Raw genomic sequence first — 18,412 nt, 5'->3', positions numbered from 1 at the left:
GGTTTATTAATTGGATTGCCAGGGCAGCTTGGTTAAAGGGAAAGTTACTTAGTGTTCCACATTAACCCTGTGTAACAAGTATTTGCATCCTAATTGCACATACTCCGTGCGTTTAGGACATCATATACCACATGTGCTGTGGATGTCTGAGCAGGTTCAGGAGCCAAACCGGCTCCAGCCATGGCAGGTATTGGCTGTCCTTTAGCACTTGACACCCACCTGTAACAGCCGTGATCAAAGAACTCTGATTGTGGTTAACTCTTTAAGTGTCCTGAGCAGCCTCCTAACATACGATTATAGGATTGGCATATGGGTGTCATAGTAGCCTGGGGACTTCAGAAGGCCACCAGAGCTGCCATGATAATTTGCCTATTAAAATACAGTATCATATCGAGGATGCTGGCGCTTAAGCGAGCAACAATAGGCTCGGCGTATCACGCGACTTACTCAAACTATGCTAGGGGGAGTCAGCATACTGGTAGCCAAATCGGCCCAGTTTGCCTCTGCCAAATACACATAGACCCTGGGGGGCGTTACCTGATCCTACAGGGAACCTTCCATGGCCGCCTCCTCACGATAGTAAGTGTCTATCTACCACCGCCTGCCAATATTGAAATACTTCATGAGGTGATGGCTTGAGTGGTCTCCCTGGAGACGGCCCCGATAGTAATTATGGGAGATTTCAACCTGATCCTGGACCCTGTGCGGGACCGCCTCACTCCAGCTGCTCACACACAGACCCGGCTGCCTGGGTGGGCTGACTCCTACCTATTGCAGGAAGTGTGGCGTGCGTGGCATCCACATGACAGAGCCTACTCGTGCCACACCCCGACCTATAATGCCTTCTCACGCATAGACCTCTGTTTCGGCTCTCCGGACTGCCTCCCCATGGTTCGTGACATATCCTACCTGCCCAGAGGCATCTCAGATCACTCCCCGCTCCAACTGGTTCTTGACCTTGGCGTTGAGGGCAGTCGCCCTATGTGGAGACTGAGCCCGTTGTGGTTGGAACAGAGAGAAGTGCACGAATATGTAGAACGAGAGGCTGAAATGTACTGGGAGGTCAACGAGGGGATGGCCTCGGAACTAGTGGTATGGGATGCATTTAAAGCCTTCACCAGGGGATCCTTTACCTCGGCCATCGCCGAGCATAGAAGATCCCTGGGAGCCAGCCGTCTGGACCTGGAACGCCGCCTTGACCTAGCAGAGGCTAGGCACATAGTGGACCCCTCCTCAGAAACTACTACAACTCTGAGTGCCCTACGGCAGGAATACAAATTATTGCTGGTAGAATATACCAAAAAGAAACTTCTGTACTCCCGCCACCGGATCTTTGATCAGGGAGACAAGAATGGCCACTTGCTGGACTATCTGGCTAGAGAGGATCAGACACTGCCACCAATTACAGCAGTGAGAGATAGCATGGGTACTCTATTAAACGACCCCAAACTAATCAATTAAACGTTCGCCCAATTCTACAGGGACCTGTACACCTCCAAACTAAGTTGCACTGAAGCGCAGCTTCTGGAGTATCTGGATGACATCCCCTTCCCGTCACTGAGCAGAGACAGTGCGGCCCACCTGGATAGAGATCTGAGCATAGAGGAAATAACGGAGGCGATTAAGATCTCTCTCTCCCCTCCACCCCGCTCCCCCCTGCTCACTCCTGCAACTCACCACTCACCCTCGCCGGCAGCCAAATCTTTAGAGACGAGCGGGCAGGTACTCGAATAAGGCACTACTCGCTCGAGTAGTCTGCCTTAGTGAGTACGCTCACTCATCTCTAATGGTGACCGAAAGCAATTTTGTAAAATGACATATGTATTACTAAAACAAACCTGTAAATTGCTATAGGTGAACGGTGTCATTTTTACTGCACTATAAACGCCTTAAAAATAAACTCCCTCAAAACTTTGCAATTGAGATTGTGCTTTGCCCCACTTAGTTATTATACCAGTACATTATATGGAGTCATTGAAAAATAGATCTTGTCCTTCAGAAAAAAAAAGGAAAAAACCTGCGAGTCAACTGACATGAAACAAAACCATTTTTCCAGTGACAAAGGGTCATTGATGCTGCAATTCTAAAGGTGACCAGTCACCAGTTTTTGGGCTCTATCACATAAGCGTATATCGGCTGTGTTCTCATCGCTGGCTGATATACGCTGCTCATCTGATGCATTGGTTTCCAGTGCTGATGGGCATATTTCCGATGTGTAAAAACGGTCAGCCAGCAAAGATAGCACATACGGTGTGCATTCCGGCTGGACATTTTTACGCCGTCCGGGAAAGATAGTTCTGGAACTCTCTTTTCTGGCTGGAATATGGTCGCTGCCATAGACTCTTATTGGAGTCTGACAGCTGCTGAAGAAGAGAGGTGGGAGGGAGTTTAGCAGTGTGACTGCTGAACTCCCTTCCCCTCTCTGGCTGTCTGCAATAGGAGGGGGCCGGAGCTAGTGCGCTAAATTACCGCCCCCTCCCCCTGGCCAGCAGCTCCCATAGGAGGACAGACTGTATTCAGAGGCTGTGTCGTGTATATGCGCTGCAGCCTCGGCCAGCTGAATGGGCATTTACATGGGAGTTGCAGCCATGACTTGGTCATGGCTGCCACTCATTCATGCGATTTTCGGTTGCGCTGTGACACGGTCAGACGAAAATTGGCACGCCCGTGTAATTGAAGCCTTTAGATCATTAAACTAACAGCACTAGATTAAATTGCACTGATTACTGGTCTTGCTATCCATGTTAATGAAGTCATACTTGCATAATCAAGGTCTTAAAAACTCCCACAGCGGTATCTCCTCTAGCGGCATGTTTTTCAATGTAGTCCGCCTCATAGTGGATGATGCAGTTGGCGTCATCCACACACTCCTCTGAAATCTCACACTGCGCTCTGCCCATGCATATGTACAGATAAGCTATTCCCTTGGGAGGCAGATTCAAGCCAGGTTATCTGTGCATATGCAGGGCAAGCCGCCACAGCACAACGCCAACTACATCATCCATGCACAGCGGGCTGGAGTGGCAGACTGTGTTGAAAAAGTCAGGGGAGCTGGTCCAGACTGCCCACTGCATTTACATAAAGTGCAGAAGTTTTTAAAACTACTATGCGGGTATGACTTTACCATACTGCTCTTGTTATCAATGTTAATAATCGCAAAGCTCACAAGCAGAACAGTTTGCAGTGGGCTCAAAAATCCATGAGCACTAATTTTCAAACTGTTTTATTCATCACTGAATGTTGTGCTACACTGGATGGTCCTGATGGCTGCTGTTCTGGATAGCTGGTCGATGTCGACTCTTCCTACAAGGCAGATGTCCCCAAGGAGGTGGCAGAGAAATGTTTTGGGCTAGAATATTGAAAGTGATATGGTAGGCCTAAGGGTATCAAAATGAACTCTAATTGTATAAAGGGAGTAGCACTAGACTATACCTGGCTAAGGAAGCATAATTCCCCAAAAAATTGCCAAAGGCAAAAAAATAAAATAGCCTAATGGTTATACTCTCCCAAAAGAGAATGATATAAAATTATATACTTTGACATATGCTCTCAAAACAGACAAAGACACGTTAAAATTGAGGAATAGGTGGCTGAACTAAATCTTTTCGGAGTCCATGAACTAAATATATATTGCCAGGCGGGCTGTGAGGGCAATTGTCTTTGCATCTTGTGTGATTGGGGAAATGATGTAACTGTTGGCAATATAATGGGATGCACAGGCTGTCTGTTTACTGAGATTATAATACAGCTGCTTATATAGCACCCCTGTTATGTCACAACTGCAATCGATTAAAATATCAGCATAGCAGTTTTATTGGGACAGAATACCAATTACCATGGGATCCATCATGTCATAGCTGCAACTTTTTGCATCATTTGGATTGCCCAGTATTTGGCTGTTAAAAAGGCTGTAATATGAGAAAAATAAACTGGACAAACATGAAAATCCTACAAAAGACAAAGGGCCAATATCATAAATTTGGCACATGGATGTTTTATTTACTAATCCAAATTTAGAGAAAAGAACTCATACAATCAGGCTAAGTGGAAAAAGCCGATCAAAATAGTCTGTATAAAGGTACAAACTTTAAATCTATTGTGATTAGTTGAACATCTAAAATATAATATATAGTGTGAGGGGAATTTTATAATCTATAATTATATAAATAAGTTTTTTGTTTTTTTTTAAAGGCTACACTTTACTATAGTTTGTGATGTAGGGTGATCAACTCAGGTAGTTAGATACACCGTTCTGCCTCTTCACCGGTAGTCATGTGACCATAGTGCTCCGCACTCCTCTTCTTGTCATGCTACAGGGAGCAATCAAACCTGACACTTTCAGCAGACTAGGAGTTTTTCTTCCACTCCTCACCACAGCCTGAACTCATCTTAGAAGTGAGAGTTGTTTCAGTCACATGCCATCTAGTGGGGGTGTCCAGTACTGTGACATAAGGCACTGATGGTTATTGCCAATGATGATCAATGATCTTGTGGTGGTCCAAGATAAAGGCAAAGTGGAAGCATAAGTAGTTGCAAAAAAATGTATAAAAACTTATTCTCCCATACCAGAAAAGTTAGCAGCTACGTTTTGACCTGTTGGTCTTTGTCTAGCAATGGTTCAAAACATAGCTGCTAACTTTTCTGGTATAGTAGAATACGTTTTTTTACACCTACTTATGCTGCCACTTTGCCTCTATCTTGGATTATCTTTGTGAATACGGTTCATATTCCTGTGTAGCTGCTGCATATCTACAGTCCTACCCAGATCGGGATATAGAGTCTGCTGCTGGTAACTATTTTCTTTATCCTGATCTTGTGACCATGACATCCCCCCATGACTGGAGGAGATGCAGCAGAATGGCAGATGTAAATACCACAGCAGACATTACTATTTAGTGCGGACACTGCATTACAGACTACAGAATAGTTTCTACATGGACACCCATCTGAGTTCTTTAAATGGGAGTCCGTCACTTGTGTTTACCCCATTAAACCATCCTCATTGTACTTTCAGCCACAAAACACCTAACCAAATGGGTATGTATAATTGCCCATTATACCTGCAAATCTTAAGAAATTGATATTTTAAAACCCCTGCACTATATGCCAACTGGGTTGAGTAATCTGGTGTGAATGCTGGGACCTTAGTACAAAACCAAAGGCTTTTTGTAACTCAGCCCTCAGCCTTTTGATTGAAGCAGACCATGTGTCATCCACAGGCCAGTGAAGATGCCATAAGGTCCCAAAAAGTCAGAGCAAAAACAGGACCCGTAGAGAGGAGCCTGTCCTCTGTGCATGCATCGTCCCCGCTCTGACTTCTGTGCTCACTGGCTTGGAGATGACCTAGCCTTTTAATTGAAGTAGACTGTAACCCAGTCCAACAGGTTATGCAAAGTAGTCTGGTGGGGATACAAGTCACTGGAAGACTGTTAAACCCTCATACAGCACAGAAGTTAAAATGAGTCTCCCAAGGTCTGCGGGTGCAGTGGTCAATTACAGATGTTCAGGAAGGCGGTTTTGAAGCTGATATTATGCTGGAGATGACAAAATGCTATTTAAAAAGGTATAGAAAAAAAAAAAGTACAAAATGTGACAGCAAATTATGGATTGCAAATCTCAGTTATATCCTTGGCATTCAAATGACTGGGGGAGGAGGGGGGGGGGGGTATAGTTCAGAACAAATAGCTGCCAATAACTGGTTAAGTACTACAGACTAATGATCAAACATTAGCATCAAAAATTCCATTTTATGTACATCATTCTTCTTTAACCCTTTCCAATCCAATTTGTATCCTGGTTTTCCTAGGGGTCTTCCTCTTTTTCTGCTGTTATACAATGGCGCTATATGGTGGCTAAAGCCAGTACTGCATGAGGTGACACATTGTACAGGCTCCGACAGTAGAGAGTCTGGCAATATACAGTAAGAAAACCCCGACGGATGTCTTCCAAAACATCGGAGCTGTACAGCCTTAAGTCGTAATGTCTTCAGAGGTCAGACAGTGGATTGGAAAGGGTTAAAGGGTAGTTTGTCACAATTCACTCATTTTAGAGTTATGAAAAATAATGGACTAGTACAAATACAGGGAGTGAAGAAAAAGTCGATCACCGACAATCGACTGCGCTGCTGTAAAAATAATCGTTCTCTTCTATAGATACAATCGACTGCGCTGCTGTAAAAATAATCGTTTTCTATAGACACAATCGCGCTGTCAAAAAGACGTCCTATCTTCCGTTAGGCACTTATTGTTAACGTTAAGGTATAAAAATAAGACAAGCAAAAGGCAGTCCGTAATGGGATGAAGCTAAACACACGACACACTTTATAATTTAGGCCAGCTCCATCCGGCTCCAGGAACTCTCAAAGCCCTATAAAATATGACAAGAAAGTACTTTATGAAGACGCACCAGCAGCAAATCTGTCGCTTCAGCTTACATCTAAATGATATACGGAGCAGTGAAACCGCTTAGTGTCAAAATGATTTAAAATGTAATTTATTCATATTCAAAACAGCCCTACTGGAAGAGAAACATGTAAAGTATATGTATATATGCTGATACATATATATACACATATTTATAAAGAGATACATATTTACAAATATCATTACAATGGCAATCCATTCTCTCTTTGGTTGTATATTGTAATAGGAAAGTATTAGCTCCATTATGAACATTACAATAGAGGACTTATTCATTTTATGGCTCTTTTAAATAGTGAAATAGAAGGATGTTGCAATGGCGACCATGTATAACACCAAAAACATACATTCTAGTATTACAGTCAAGCACCCTAATCTATTAAAAAAAAAGGAAAAAAAAAATTCATAAAAAGGTGTCTTCAATAAAAATGCTGTGTTGCTTTAAAAATAGCCAAGGCAACTCTGGTTAGAACTAAACCATAACAGAAGTAACAAAACAAGAACATTCTCCATTTGTGCATTTTTCATATTACACTCTCTGAAATATTCTTCCTCTTAAATATCCGATTGCTACAAAACAATGGATGAAATAAAAGTCAAACACATGGGAAGAGAAAAAAAAAAACAACTCAAAGAACAGTATTTAAAAAGTTTGTATATCACATTAAAAAAAAAAAAAAAAACAGTAAACATCGGGGAAATTAACTTCTCTCCTGATTACATTTCTTAAGAATCAGAACACAGGAAAATAGAACATCTCTTCTCTGTACTCTTGGGAAAGGGGGAGGGGAGCTGTGGACGACTGAGGAGACAGTCAGTACAGAATGATCATTAGGATGATCCACGCGCTTCATTGTCCAGTTTTTACACTAGATTGAACTCCTTTAAGTTCAGCTGTAAGATAGTGTCTTTAACAGCAGCAAAGACAAAGCGGATGTTTTCTGTGTCTGTGGCACAGGTGAACTGAGGGTAGATGACTTTCTCTTTGTAAGGGTTCTGGTCTTGGTAGAGCTTTAGAATAAACTCCCTCGCGGATTTGGCATCTTGCTTGGGACCTTTAACAAATAGACAAAAACATTGTGTCAGTGTTTTATCAAAAGATCCAGGAATATCAATGTGTTTAGTATACAGGGTTGTCGGAGCATGCTGCAAGGATGTTGCTTTCTAAGAACGCGCTCCGGCTATGTTCCCAGCTGTGCTGGAGGTGCCGTCAGGAGCCTTAAAAGCACAGATGTGGCATGAAAATTTCAGCCTGCAAACAGAACCCACCCAGTTATATAATCCATGAGGTCCATTACTTCCAGTTTTTCGGCTCTGAAGACAGAGCTGAGGAACAGAATATATTGATGATAGTGTGAGCCCAGCCTTATCATTGCAGCCTGTGGTTGCAGTTTGATGTGTCCTAAAGGGGTTTTTCTGGGCTATTTTCAAACTATTCTAGAACTATTTTTATTGATGACTCAGGATAGATCATCAGTAGCTGGCTGAAGTCCAATGCTCCCATCATCACCAGTACAATACACAGGGTTATGCAGAAGCAGATCACTCCGACCCCTGTGTAATATCCATCACGAGTAGTTGCAGTTATAATTACCAGTGCTGGAGGATACACAGGTGTTGGAGAATCAGCGTCCAATCTGTACCCTGCATATTGTGGCAGTGGAACACACCTAGTGTGGATACAAGTTGTGATACAGGTGGGCACAGAGGCTCTAGTACCCTGTTGTACTGCCTCTAGCATGGATACAAGATGTGATAGAGGCTGGCTGGCTGTTGGATTGCCTCTAGCTTGGATGCAAGATATGCTGCAGGATACCAAATGGAACCTGTATACTTCCATGTTTGCCCATATGCTATCGGACCACATTTGCTGTAACTGAGCCTCTGGATCGTGCAAACTTGTAGGCTGTCAAAGTTGGTGTCCCAGATGGTCCAATACATGTTCTATTGGCGATAAATCTGGCAATCGGGCAGCCATGGAAGTGTGACAATGTTGTGAAGGCATTCCTATGACAGCCAACACAAATGGCTGCAGGATGTCCTTGACATATCGCTAAGCTGTCATTGTCCCTCGTACCACTATGATGTCCTCCCAGACCAACAGTGGCTGCAGTGTTCTGCTCCATAACAAAGACAACCTGGTTCCCTTCCATAATAGTCCAGTTTCAAGACACCGGTTAAGACAGTACAAGTAATGGGCGCCATAAGACAAAATATCCTTCAGCCAAGCACCTGGAAATGGTTCCAGCACAGACAGGGGCCTGTAACAATGGTGCCACCTGTCTGTGGTTGGCAGACAATGCAACAGTTGGAACTGCTCGTGCCTGTCAGAAGATCAAACAATCCTCTCTACTGGTGATTTAGCGAGGGCGTTCTGAGCCTGGACACCATGTACGTGTGCCCTTACAGATCTCCACTGGTCCCAACACCTTAACAGTCTGTCAGAATGGCCTAGTTGGTGGGCAATTCGCTGATACGACCATCCAGTTTCTCGCAATCAAGTAATTTGCCCCTCTCTGAAACTCTGTAGTGGCATTTCTAGTGGTCAACAAGTTCTACACAAGTGGAAAAAGAGGTCACTATACACAAGTGGCCTCTGGAACCACTTTTAGGGCCTCAGGTGACAACTCTAGTCATTTGCATATGTGCATGGGATGTAACCGCATGCCAAGTTTTATAACAAAACAAAGACAACTTCTACATGCTTGCTTTTTGTTTTGACAAATAATGTGGGCGTGTAATAATGTGGGCGTGTAATAATGTGGGCGTGTAATAATGTGGGCGTGTAATAATGTGGGCATTGCTTACCAGGAAACTCAGGGAAGTAGTCAATTAAATGAGAGAATAAGATTTTCTCCTCTAAAAGATCCGTTTTGTTTAGAAAAAGGATGACTGAAGAATACTGGAACCAGGGGTAGCTGATAATGGTTCTGAACAAGGCTTTGCTTTCTTCCATTCGGTTCTGAAAGAAAAAAAAATGTATTAAAGTCAAATAATACTTCTTGAGGAGCCTCATAAAACATCTCAATATACCTCTGTGTATTCACGTAAGCCAACTGTTCTCCAACCAGGTTTTTGTGGGCCTGGTGTTCCATGAACATTGTAAGGGGTGTTATGGAAGACAGCAGTGGCAACATGAGGACTGTCCTTTAGAAAGGCAGAGATCAGTTTAACAGGCCAAGGTTGGAACATAATACTAGGTGGAAGATAAGGAAAGTTTTGCCGACACTAGATCCAGATTTCTTTTTGAATGAGAGATTACTCAAACGGCATTATGGATTTTTCCACTATAATAAACCGAAAAAGAAAAAAAAAAAAAAGTTTATGAACTGAAGTGTTCATCTATTCCCTTCCCAACATCTGCTCTACATGAATATCTGGTGTCACTGTAGAGACCAAGTTCAGAAGCCGTGCCAGTTCTGTACGCGGAAGGTGCCAGCGCTTTTAGACAGCTGACAGCCTGCCGCCATTGCTGTTATTAGTGAGAACTCCAAACGCAGCATTTAATACTTTAACAATTGGTGTTTTTTTAAACTTACTAATAAACATATTTGTTATCGCCACAAGTGGAAAAGGCCAATTTATTAAAATGTCACATTATTGATCCCTTGCAGCAAATGCCATCAGAAAAAAATGACAGAATTCCATCTTTTTGTCACCCCCATCTCCAATTATTAAACGAGTAAAAAATCATATGCAGCCCCAAAATCGTACCAATTAAAACTACAGGTCACACTGCAAAAATGGAGCCCTCATATTGCTGCATCAATAGAAGATTAAAGGTATGGAGAGTCAAAGGATGGCAGCAGAAAACAATTAAGAAAAATTGTTTTATCGGTAGGTGTACAGTGTTTAAAAAAAACAAAAAAACCACACCACTATGAATTTGGTTTTGCAATAATCTTACTACCCCGTTTTCTGAAAATAAGCCCTACCCTGATTTTTCGGGATTTTCGGAGAGGCTTGAAATATAAGCCCTACCCTGAAAATAAGCTCTAGCTGCATTACATTAAAAAAAAAAAAAAAAAAAAGGATACATTACCTAGCAGACCCGATTCAGGTCCCTCCCGCCACTCTCTGGAGCTCTGACGTGCTTTTTGCAGTCCTCGCCTGCTCACAGAAGATCACTTCTTGGTTACAGGATTCATAAATCCCACCTCCAGGAAGCGATGCTCAGCCAATTAATGCAGCGCTCGATGAACCAATGACATGTCTGTGAATGGTTCTTCGAATCCTAGCCAATACCTTGTGGAGGCGGGATTTATGAACTGGCTAATCAATGCCGAAGCTCAGCCAATTCATAAATCCCACCTCCACAACGCGATGGCTGTTATTGGCTGAGTAGCAGTCAAAGAACCAATCAATGCAGCGCTCAAAGAACTAATCACAGCCATTGCACTGGTTCATCAACCGCTGCATTGATTGGTTCCTGAGCACTGCTCAGCCAATCAGAGCCATCGCTTCCTGGACGTAAGATTTATGAATCCCGAAACCAGGAAGAGATCTTCTGTGGGCGGCAGAGAACTGCAAGAACCGCGCCAGAACTCTGGAGAGCAGCGGGAGGACCAGGACCCAGCCTGCTAGGCAAGTATAATAAACCATCTCCCTGAAAATAAGACCAAGTGCCTCTTTTGAAATTAAGACAGGGTCTTATTTTCAGGTAAACCTGGTTACACACAGAATATACGGTAGATAACATTTCATTTTTACAGCACCAGGAAGGTAATTAAAACACCCCCCCCCCCCCCCAATTGGCAAAAAATGCATTTTTTACCCCACTTAGAAATCTGTATTGTAAAACCGTAAATGGTACCATTGAAAACTACAACTCATCCCACAAAGCAAAAAAAACAAAAACACTAGCCCACACTAGCTGTTACTGGAAATAGAACGGTATAATTTTTTTGAGAGTACGAATGGAACAATGAAAATGAAAGAAAAATAAATAAAAGGGGTGCAGTGGGAAGGGGTTAAATTGTGCCCCTCCTGATGCTGCTCAAGTGGCAAAAAGTTACACATTTTTCTAAATTAAAAACAGAGCTTTAACCCTTGTAGGTTACGGCACAGATGTTATACATGCAAGAAATACATGGCTGCTTTCTTCCAGAAACCGAACCATATCGGTCGATGGGTTGTCTGGTATTGCATCCTAGCCCCTCTGATATGACTGGGGCCGAGCTGCAATACCACACACCACCTATGGACAGCTGTGGCGCTGTTTTTGAAAGAAAGCAGACATGTTTCTCTAACTGTAATTGTCTCTTTAAATACTGGAGTGAACAATGTAGGACTTCTGGTTGTTAGCAGCCGAATGACCGTCCACAGATACCAGGTACTCCTAAGCCTATAACCCATCTATTTCATTCAGACTTACCTCATTATCGCACTCTGCAAGAACCTGATCATATTCACTCAATGCCACCAGGAAAATTATGGAAGTAACTTTTTCAAAACAGTGGATCCACTTCCTTCTCTCTGATCTCTGACCACCGACGTCCACCATCCTGTAGGTCAAGACGAATGCCATAAAATAGCATAAAGGCCTTTATGTATACATTTTATAAAAACGGCTTGTTGAGTCATAAACTTACAAAAAAAAGCAGTACTGTATATACCGGCGTATAAGACGACTTTTGAACCCCGAAAAATCTGCTCTGAAGTCGGGGGTTGTTTTATACGCCGGTAATACAAAAAAAAGAAAGTGTCAAGAAAAAAAAAAATCATTACTCACCTCCCCCGGCGTTCTGCGGCGCTGCTGCAGGCTGTCGCTCCCTCCTGGTCCCCGGCAGAGCATTGCTTTCTGGACGCAGGGCTTGAAATCCCCGCCTCCAGAAAGCTAATACTGTGATTGGCTAACACACGCTGTCAGCCAATCACAGCCATTCAATGATGTCATTGAATGGCTGTGATTGGCTGAAGGCACGTGTGTTTTAGAAAACAATGCTCTGCCGGGGACCAGGAGGGAGCGACAGCTTGCAGCAGCGCCGCAGAACGCCGGGGGAGGTGAGTAATGATTTGTTTTTTGCTCCACTGTATTCCAGGCGTATAAGGTGACAGTTAGCGGGTCGTCTTATACGCCGGAATATACGGTAGCCCAAGTGTAAACCCTGTGGGGATTTATGGTGGTCGGCAGAGAACTACCATCCTTGAATGTTGTATTCATCATTACACTCCTGGTTTATCACCGGTTACTCTGGGAGTACTGCGAGTGAATCATGTGACCCATTAGAGTGCAGAGCGCTGATACTCCAGCAGATGCAATGAAGAATACACCAAGCATGAACCAACCACATAGAACATAATCCCGCAAGATAGGGAGCGGATAAGAGTCTAAATGGCAGGGGGTACAACCACTGGGACCCCCAACTAAACATGAAAATGGGCCTTGCATATAAAATAGATTGTGGAAATGGGGTTAAGAGAAGAACTTACCGAAAAATAATATTCTGTAAAATAAATGGATATTCGATGATTCCAGTAGTAGGCACTCTGACTCGAAGTACATCTTGCTGGGTGGGAACGTAGCCTTGGACAGAAACGCGATCTATGTCACTAATGTAACTGGGGGGGAAAAGAATATAAATTTATGTAAGGATGGAAAACAAATGACGGCTTCCTTCATGCAAGCATCTTCATGCTCTGTGCTGTGCAGCTTCCAAATAATAATAATAATCTTTATTTGTATAGCGCCAACATATTCCGCAGCGCTTACATAGACAGGGGAAATACAGAAAGACAAAAGTACAAACATTACAGAACCACAGTTACATAGTAATCAGTTGATGGAAACAATGGGGGTGAGGGTCCTGCTCCAACGAGCTTATATACTACAAGTAATGGGGTGATACAGAAGGTAAAGGGCTGGAGATGTGCACGGTATGGCGAGGTGGAGAGTGAGGGATGCTATATACAGACAATGGTCAGACATTTAGCCGTGTGACGGCAGAAACGTTATGACTGCAGGAGCGGTTTATGACGGCTAGCAGGGATTGCAGTCAGTAGGTCAGGAAGCATGTTATCAGGCGGAGTACAGAGAGGTTTGTTTAGGGAATGCGGTATGCCTCCCTGAAGAGGTGCGTTTTTAGAGCACGCCTGAAGTTCTGTGAGTCCTGGATTGCTCGGGTATCCTTTGGTAGTGCGTTCCAGGTGCTGCTCTGGAGAAGTCTTGGAGGCGGGAATGAGAAGTTCGAGTTAAAGGGGCACTCAGTCTGGTTTCATTAGCAGAGCGGAGAGCCCGGGCTGGGTGATGGATTGAGATGAGGGAGGCAATATAGGGTGGCGCTGCACTGTGGAGGGCTTGGTGGATGAAGGTAGCGAGTTTAAATTGAATTCTGTATTTAACGGGCAGCCAGTGCAGTGACTGGCACAGGACAGAGGCGTCTGAGTAGTGGCTGGACAGGAAGAGGAGCCTGGCTGCCGCATTCAGGATAGATTGGAGAGGGTAGAGCCGAGAGTGGATGAGGGCAACAGTGAGCATTTTTAGTGCGTCTGTGGTGAGAAAAGAGCGGTTTCATGTAGCCCATGAAAAAAGAGGCACGCACGCAGCCGGCCCGTGCAGAGCAAGCGAGGCAGGCACGCAGCAGTAGCTCGAAACTTCTGTAGCTCGAAATTAGGCAAAACATTTTAATTTTTAATTAGAAAACAAAACAAAAAATATAAAACAAACATAATTGTACTGACCCACAGGATGAAGGGAATTTTTCATTTTTACTGCACTATGCAAACTACCCCCCCCCCCCCAAAAAAAAGGGTGCATTTGCTTTTTCCCCCATTACATTCCACATTTTCCAATACATCATATGGTACATTACCCAGTACCACAAAAAAAACAGAACTCATCCCGTAAAGAAACATAAAACAAAACCTGCCAACAGAATAATTTTTAAAAAAGTCATATAGCTCTTGGAACACGGGAATGAAAGAACAAAAAAAAAAAAAATGGGTGGTAGCTAATGGGTTAATATTTTAACACATCTTTAGCTAAATAAAAACAAAACGATATTTTAACCCTTTCCAATCCACTGTCTGACGTCTTCCTACATTCTGATTGAAGCTTGTACAGCTCCAATGTCAAAAGATGTCCAACAGGGTATTCTTACCGTCTATTGCCAGCCACACCACTGTCGGAGCCTCTCTGGCACGCACACACTGGCTTTAGCCAGCAGATGGCACCGTTGTATAACAGCAAAAAGACTGAGCCTTTTAGGAAACTCTGAATCCAAAATTAGATTGGAAAGGGTTAAGGCTTGGGCGGGTCGTTACTTCCCCCTTGGGCCGGTACAGGTGATGTCTGGGCTATGAGAGCGCACTTACTATTTAGTAGAGTCAGACAGCTGATACTCCCTCCTCCGGTCGTAACACTCCTGGATCCCGGGGTCCTCCCACAGCTTTTTGATTGCTTCTACCTGTTTCCTATCCAGACTGTTTACTTTGTCCACCTCAACCTCCCGGATCAGCAAGGCGTTTTCCTATTTAAAATCAAAAAAGACACTAGTTGAAAAAAAAAGCAAAAAACAATCCGGCCGAGGGGTGCAGAAATCATGCCAAATACACAAATGTGAAACCACCTTCATATCAATGCAACCATCATCAGCAAGGGCTGGCCAACAGGAGGCAAACAATAAATATGTGTCAAACACAAATATAATATATAATAAAATACACTTAATATATGGATGGTAATATAATACTGTATTTTCACTATATAAGACGCACCCCGACCCCCACAAAGTTGGAGGGGGGTGCCAGTAGATGCAACTAATTGGTTCCTAGTGGTGCATAAATTTATAACATACTTCACTATAAGGAGACATGACATGCAGGGTTCCTGAAAAGAATCATTCAGTCAAACATGGCATTCAGGGCTCCTGGAAAGCTGGGTGACAAATAATAAAATCATTACATTTACACTCAGCTGTCCCTGGATCCTGAAGGGCAGGTTGACAAGTGGTAAGTACTTCATTCCGAGGTGGGACTACTGCTCTTTATTCCTCCTGGATTACCTCCCTGCCTGGTCTTGAGTTCAAAATATTTTTTCCTATTTTCCTCCTCTAAATCCTCGGTGTTTCTTATGAAGTGCGTCTTATAAGTGAGAGATACGGTATATACTGCACACTATGCGGGATGTCACTAGAGAATTTATTAGAATGTTACCCTAAATGTGTTTGTGTAATGAATTCATTGTAGTCATCCTGGAATGCAAGGAACAACCCAACTGATCGGCTCATAAAGCCCCAGCAGCCCCCAGCGTCTACTTATCTCCACTCTCCTCCTCTAGGGGGCAGCCTCATCCCACAGCGGTCACCAATATGTGATCTGAACCTTCACATAGCCTACAACAACCGCTGAGCAACGGAAGCACCAGAAACAACTGTTGGACCATTAAAAAAAACACTTATGAAAATAAAGTGTACCCCAAAAAACTTGAAAAGGTCACTTTCAGTGGGCAATTCAAGGCTTTGGAAGAAATTTCCAGTTTTCCGTAGAGTTATGGTTTCAACACGCAATATTACTTGGTTCTGCGACAAGCGGATAATATAGCAAAAAAACTGTGTGCGCAAAATACCAAGAATAGGACCCAATGATTTCTACAGGATGTGTTTTGCGCACCCGCTTCGCGTGCTCCGTTTTTGTGCACATTAAAGGCCCAACAAAAGTCTTTAGGGAGGTGTGCAAATGCGCAAGGGGGATGTGTGAAATACTGCGCAAAACTGAGGGGGAAATAACACCTCAGGACCCCCTGAAAGGGTGCGCTGCACGAGTGTGAACTGGCCGTGCGTGCGCAAGTAGTACAGTACTATACACCGACGCGCGCAAATCTACCTTGTCCAACTTAGTTCACGGTGCAAATACGATGTGCTGCGGCGAGTATTTTGCACATACGTTCCTGTGAAGCGGCCCCAAGGATATTTTTACAAGTAGCGATAAATCTTTGCCCTGCTGATTCGCTCAAGCGCGCAATTTAAAACACAAAGATAACACAAAGATTAATCATGTTTTTTCAATACAGTCGTTCAGACTGATAACGACTGAACCATCGTTGGCGTGTTCGCTAAGCTTTTGATTTTAACACCAATCATTTTCATGCTTGCATAAAATGAATGAACGATCAGCAGACGAATTATCAGTCATCGTTCAACCATTGGCCCTGTTTATACTAAAAAAAAAAAAAAAAAAAAAAAAGTCTAGTCTAAGGTGGTTGTTGTTGGCGGCCGTTGAGTCGTTCACGACCCTCGGCGACCCTAAAGGCGAGCTCCCTCCATGTTTTCCGGTTTTGCGCTTCTTCGTTCAGTAGTGTGATATTCATGCCAGTATCAGCTCTGACAGTTTCAGCCATTGTGTTCTTTGGCGGTCAGATCTTCTTTTGCCACTGATCTGTCCAAGCATTATGGATTTTTCTAGTGACTCTGCTCGCATTACATGGCCAAAATCTTTGAGTCTGAGTCTGGTCATCTTCTCCTCCGTAAGCCCGGTCATCTTGCCCTCCAGTGATATATCGGGTCTTATACGATTTAGGACTTCTCTGTTACTCTCGCCGCCCAGGGTATTCACAGCCGCTTTCACCAGCACCACAGCTCAAGCGCATCAATCATCCTATCAGCTTTTTTCGCAGTCCAGCTCTCACATCCATACATGGCTCTGGGGAAACGGTGGTTTGACCATCCTGCGTTTAGTTGCTATACCGATATCCCTACTTTTCCAATGCTATCCTACATTTTATCATAAATTCTCCAGTCTGGTCAATTTTTGAGCAAAGGAAGATGAAGTCTCGCACGCATTCTATGACCTCATTTTCTATTCTGATTTGAATTTGGCCATTTTTTGCATAATTTTAGTCTTATTTAAATTCAGGTTGAGGCCCATTTTTTTACTTTCAGGTTTTAATCTTCCATATCAGCTTCAGACCGGCTTCTGCTTCGGCAGAGTTGTGTCATCTGCATAACGGAGATTGTTGATGTTTCTTCCACCTATTTTCACCCCGATTTCCAATTTGTCTCGGTCCATTTTTAACATGATCACTTCCGCATATAGGTTAAACAAGAAGGGTGAGAGGATGCAACCCTGTCGGGCACCTATGCCGATCCTAAACCAATCTGTGTCCCTATACTGTGCTCTCACAGTGGCTTCTTGACTGGTATAATGTCATTTTATCAGTTTAGCTAGATGTGCCGATACACCCAGCTCTTATATGACAAGCTATGGGCATGTCCTACAAGAACACATTTTGGTAATCAGTGATAAGTGGTTAATTCTAATTATGAAAAAAAAAAATCCAAATATTGAATCTTCCACAATGATTTTTTTTATCCACGCATACCAACAACTCTGAAGGAAGACAAGACAGGTTGGTGCGGTTCACAAAATAAAGAGGCCCCAAATACAAAAAACAGTCACTGATTAAGACGGGTCATAAAGCCTTTACACAAGGCATTAGAGATTTCGGTCACGCCACAATTATGGAAGAACTCACTGATGTAAAGGTAATTAACTTGTCGACGTTGCCGGATATAGAGGTGTTTGTACTCCGTAAGGAACTTGGGTTCTTCCTAATGCAACCACTGGACAAATGCGTTCTCCAAAAATATTTATTTGCTGACAATTGACATTCAAACTGCTCTACGATCAATAACTGACACCATGCCAAGGAGAGGGGGGGGGGGGGGGGTGGGTTTGACAAATCTTTCTTACATAGTAACAGTATATAAGGCCAAAAAAAGACACATCCATCCAACTCAGCCTATTACACCCAATGTTGATCCAGAGGAAGACAAAAACGACCTCAGTGCCGTAGAAGCTAATTTTCCCCATTTAGTTGGTTGGAATTATTACAAAAGAACAAGAATGAGAATAATGCAGGTAGATCATTTCATGGTCATTTGCCATCTGAATCCACTCCCTTTTTTGTCTATTCTCAGCAGAATTAATCAAACCAGACACTCCCTCAAAGACTACATAAATACTGGTCACACCCATTATGCATTATTTTGTTTATG

At 43.3% G+C, this 18,412-nt stretch overlaps 1 protein-coding gene across 1 annotated transcript in view; it reads right to left on the bottom strand.

Moving 5' to 3' along the window:
• Positions 1-6,464: 6,464 nt before the first annotated feature.
• Positions 6,465-18,412, bottom strand: part of LOC136628329 (guanine nucleotide-binding protein subunit alpha-14) — a 110,532-nt gene continuing 98,584 nt past the window's right edge. Inside the window, exons 3-7 of the mRNA XM_066604145.1 lie at positions 14,733-14,887; positions 12,852-12,980; positions 11,794-11,923; positions 9,228-9,381; positions 6,465-7,474 (exon numbers count right to left, since the gene is read on the bottom strand). Coding sequence (XP_066460242.1) covers positions 7,284-7,474; positions 9,228-9,381; positions 11,794-11,923; positions 12,852-12,980; positions 14,733-14,887 — 759 coding nt within the window. The 3' untranslated portion in view covers positions 6,465-7,283. The remainder of the gene's footprint in view (positions 7,475-9,227; positions 9,382-11,793; positions 11,924-12,851; positions 12,981-14,732; positions 14,888-18,412) is intronic.

Source organism: Eleutherodactylus coqui, chromosome 5, assembly GCF_035609145.1.
Source record: "Eleutherodactylus coqui strain aEleCoq1 chromosome 5, aEleCoq1.hap1, whole genome shotgun sequence".
Classification (NCBI taxonomy): Eukaryota; Metazoa; Chordata; class Amphibia; order Anura; family Eleutherodactylidae; genus Eleutherodactylus; species Eleutherodactylus coqui.
This window is presented reverse-complemented; position numbering and strand designations above follow the sequence as displayed.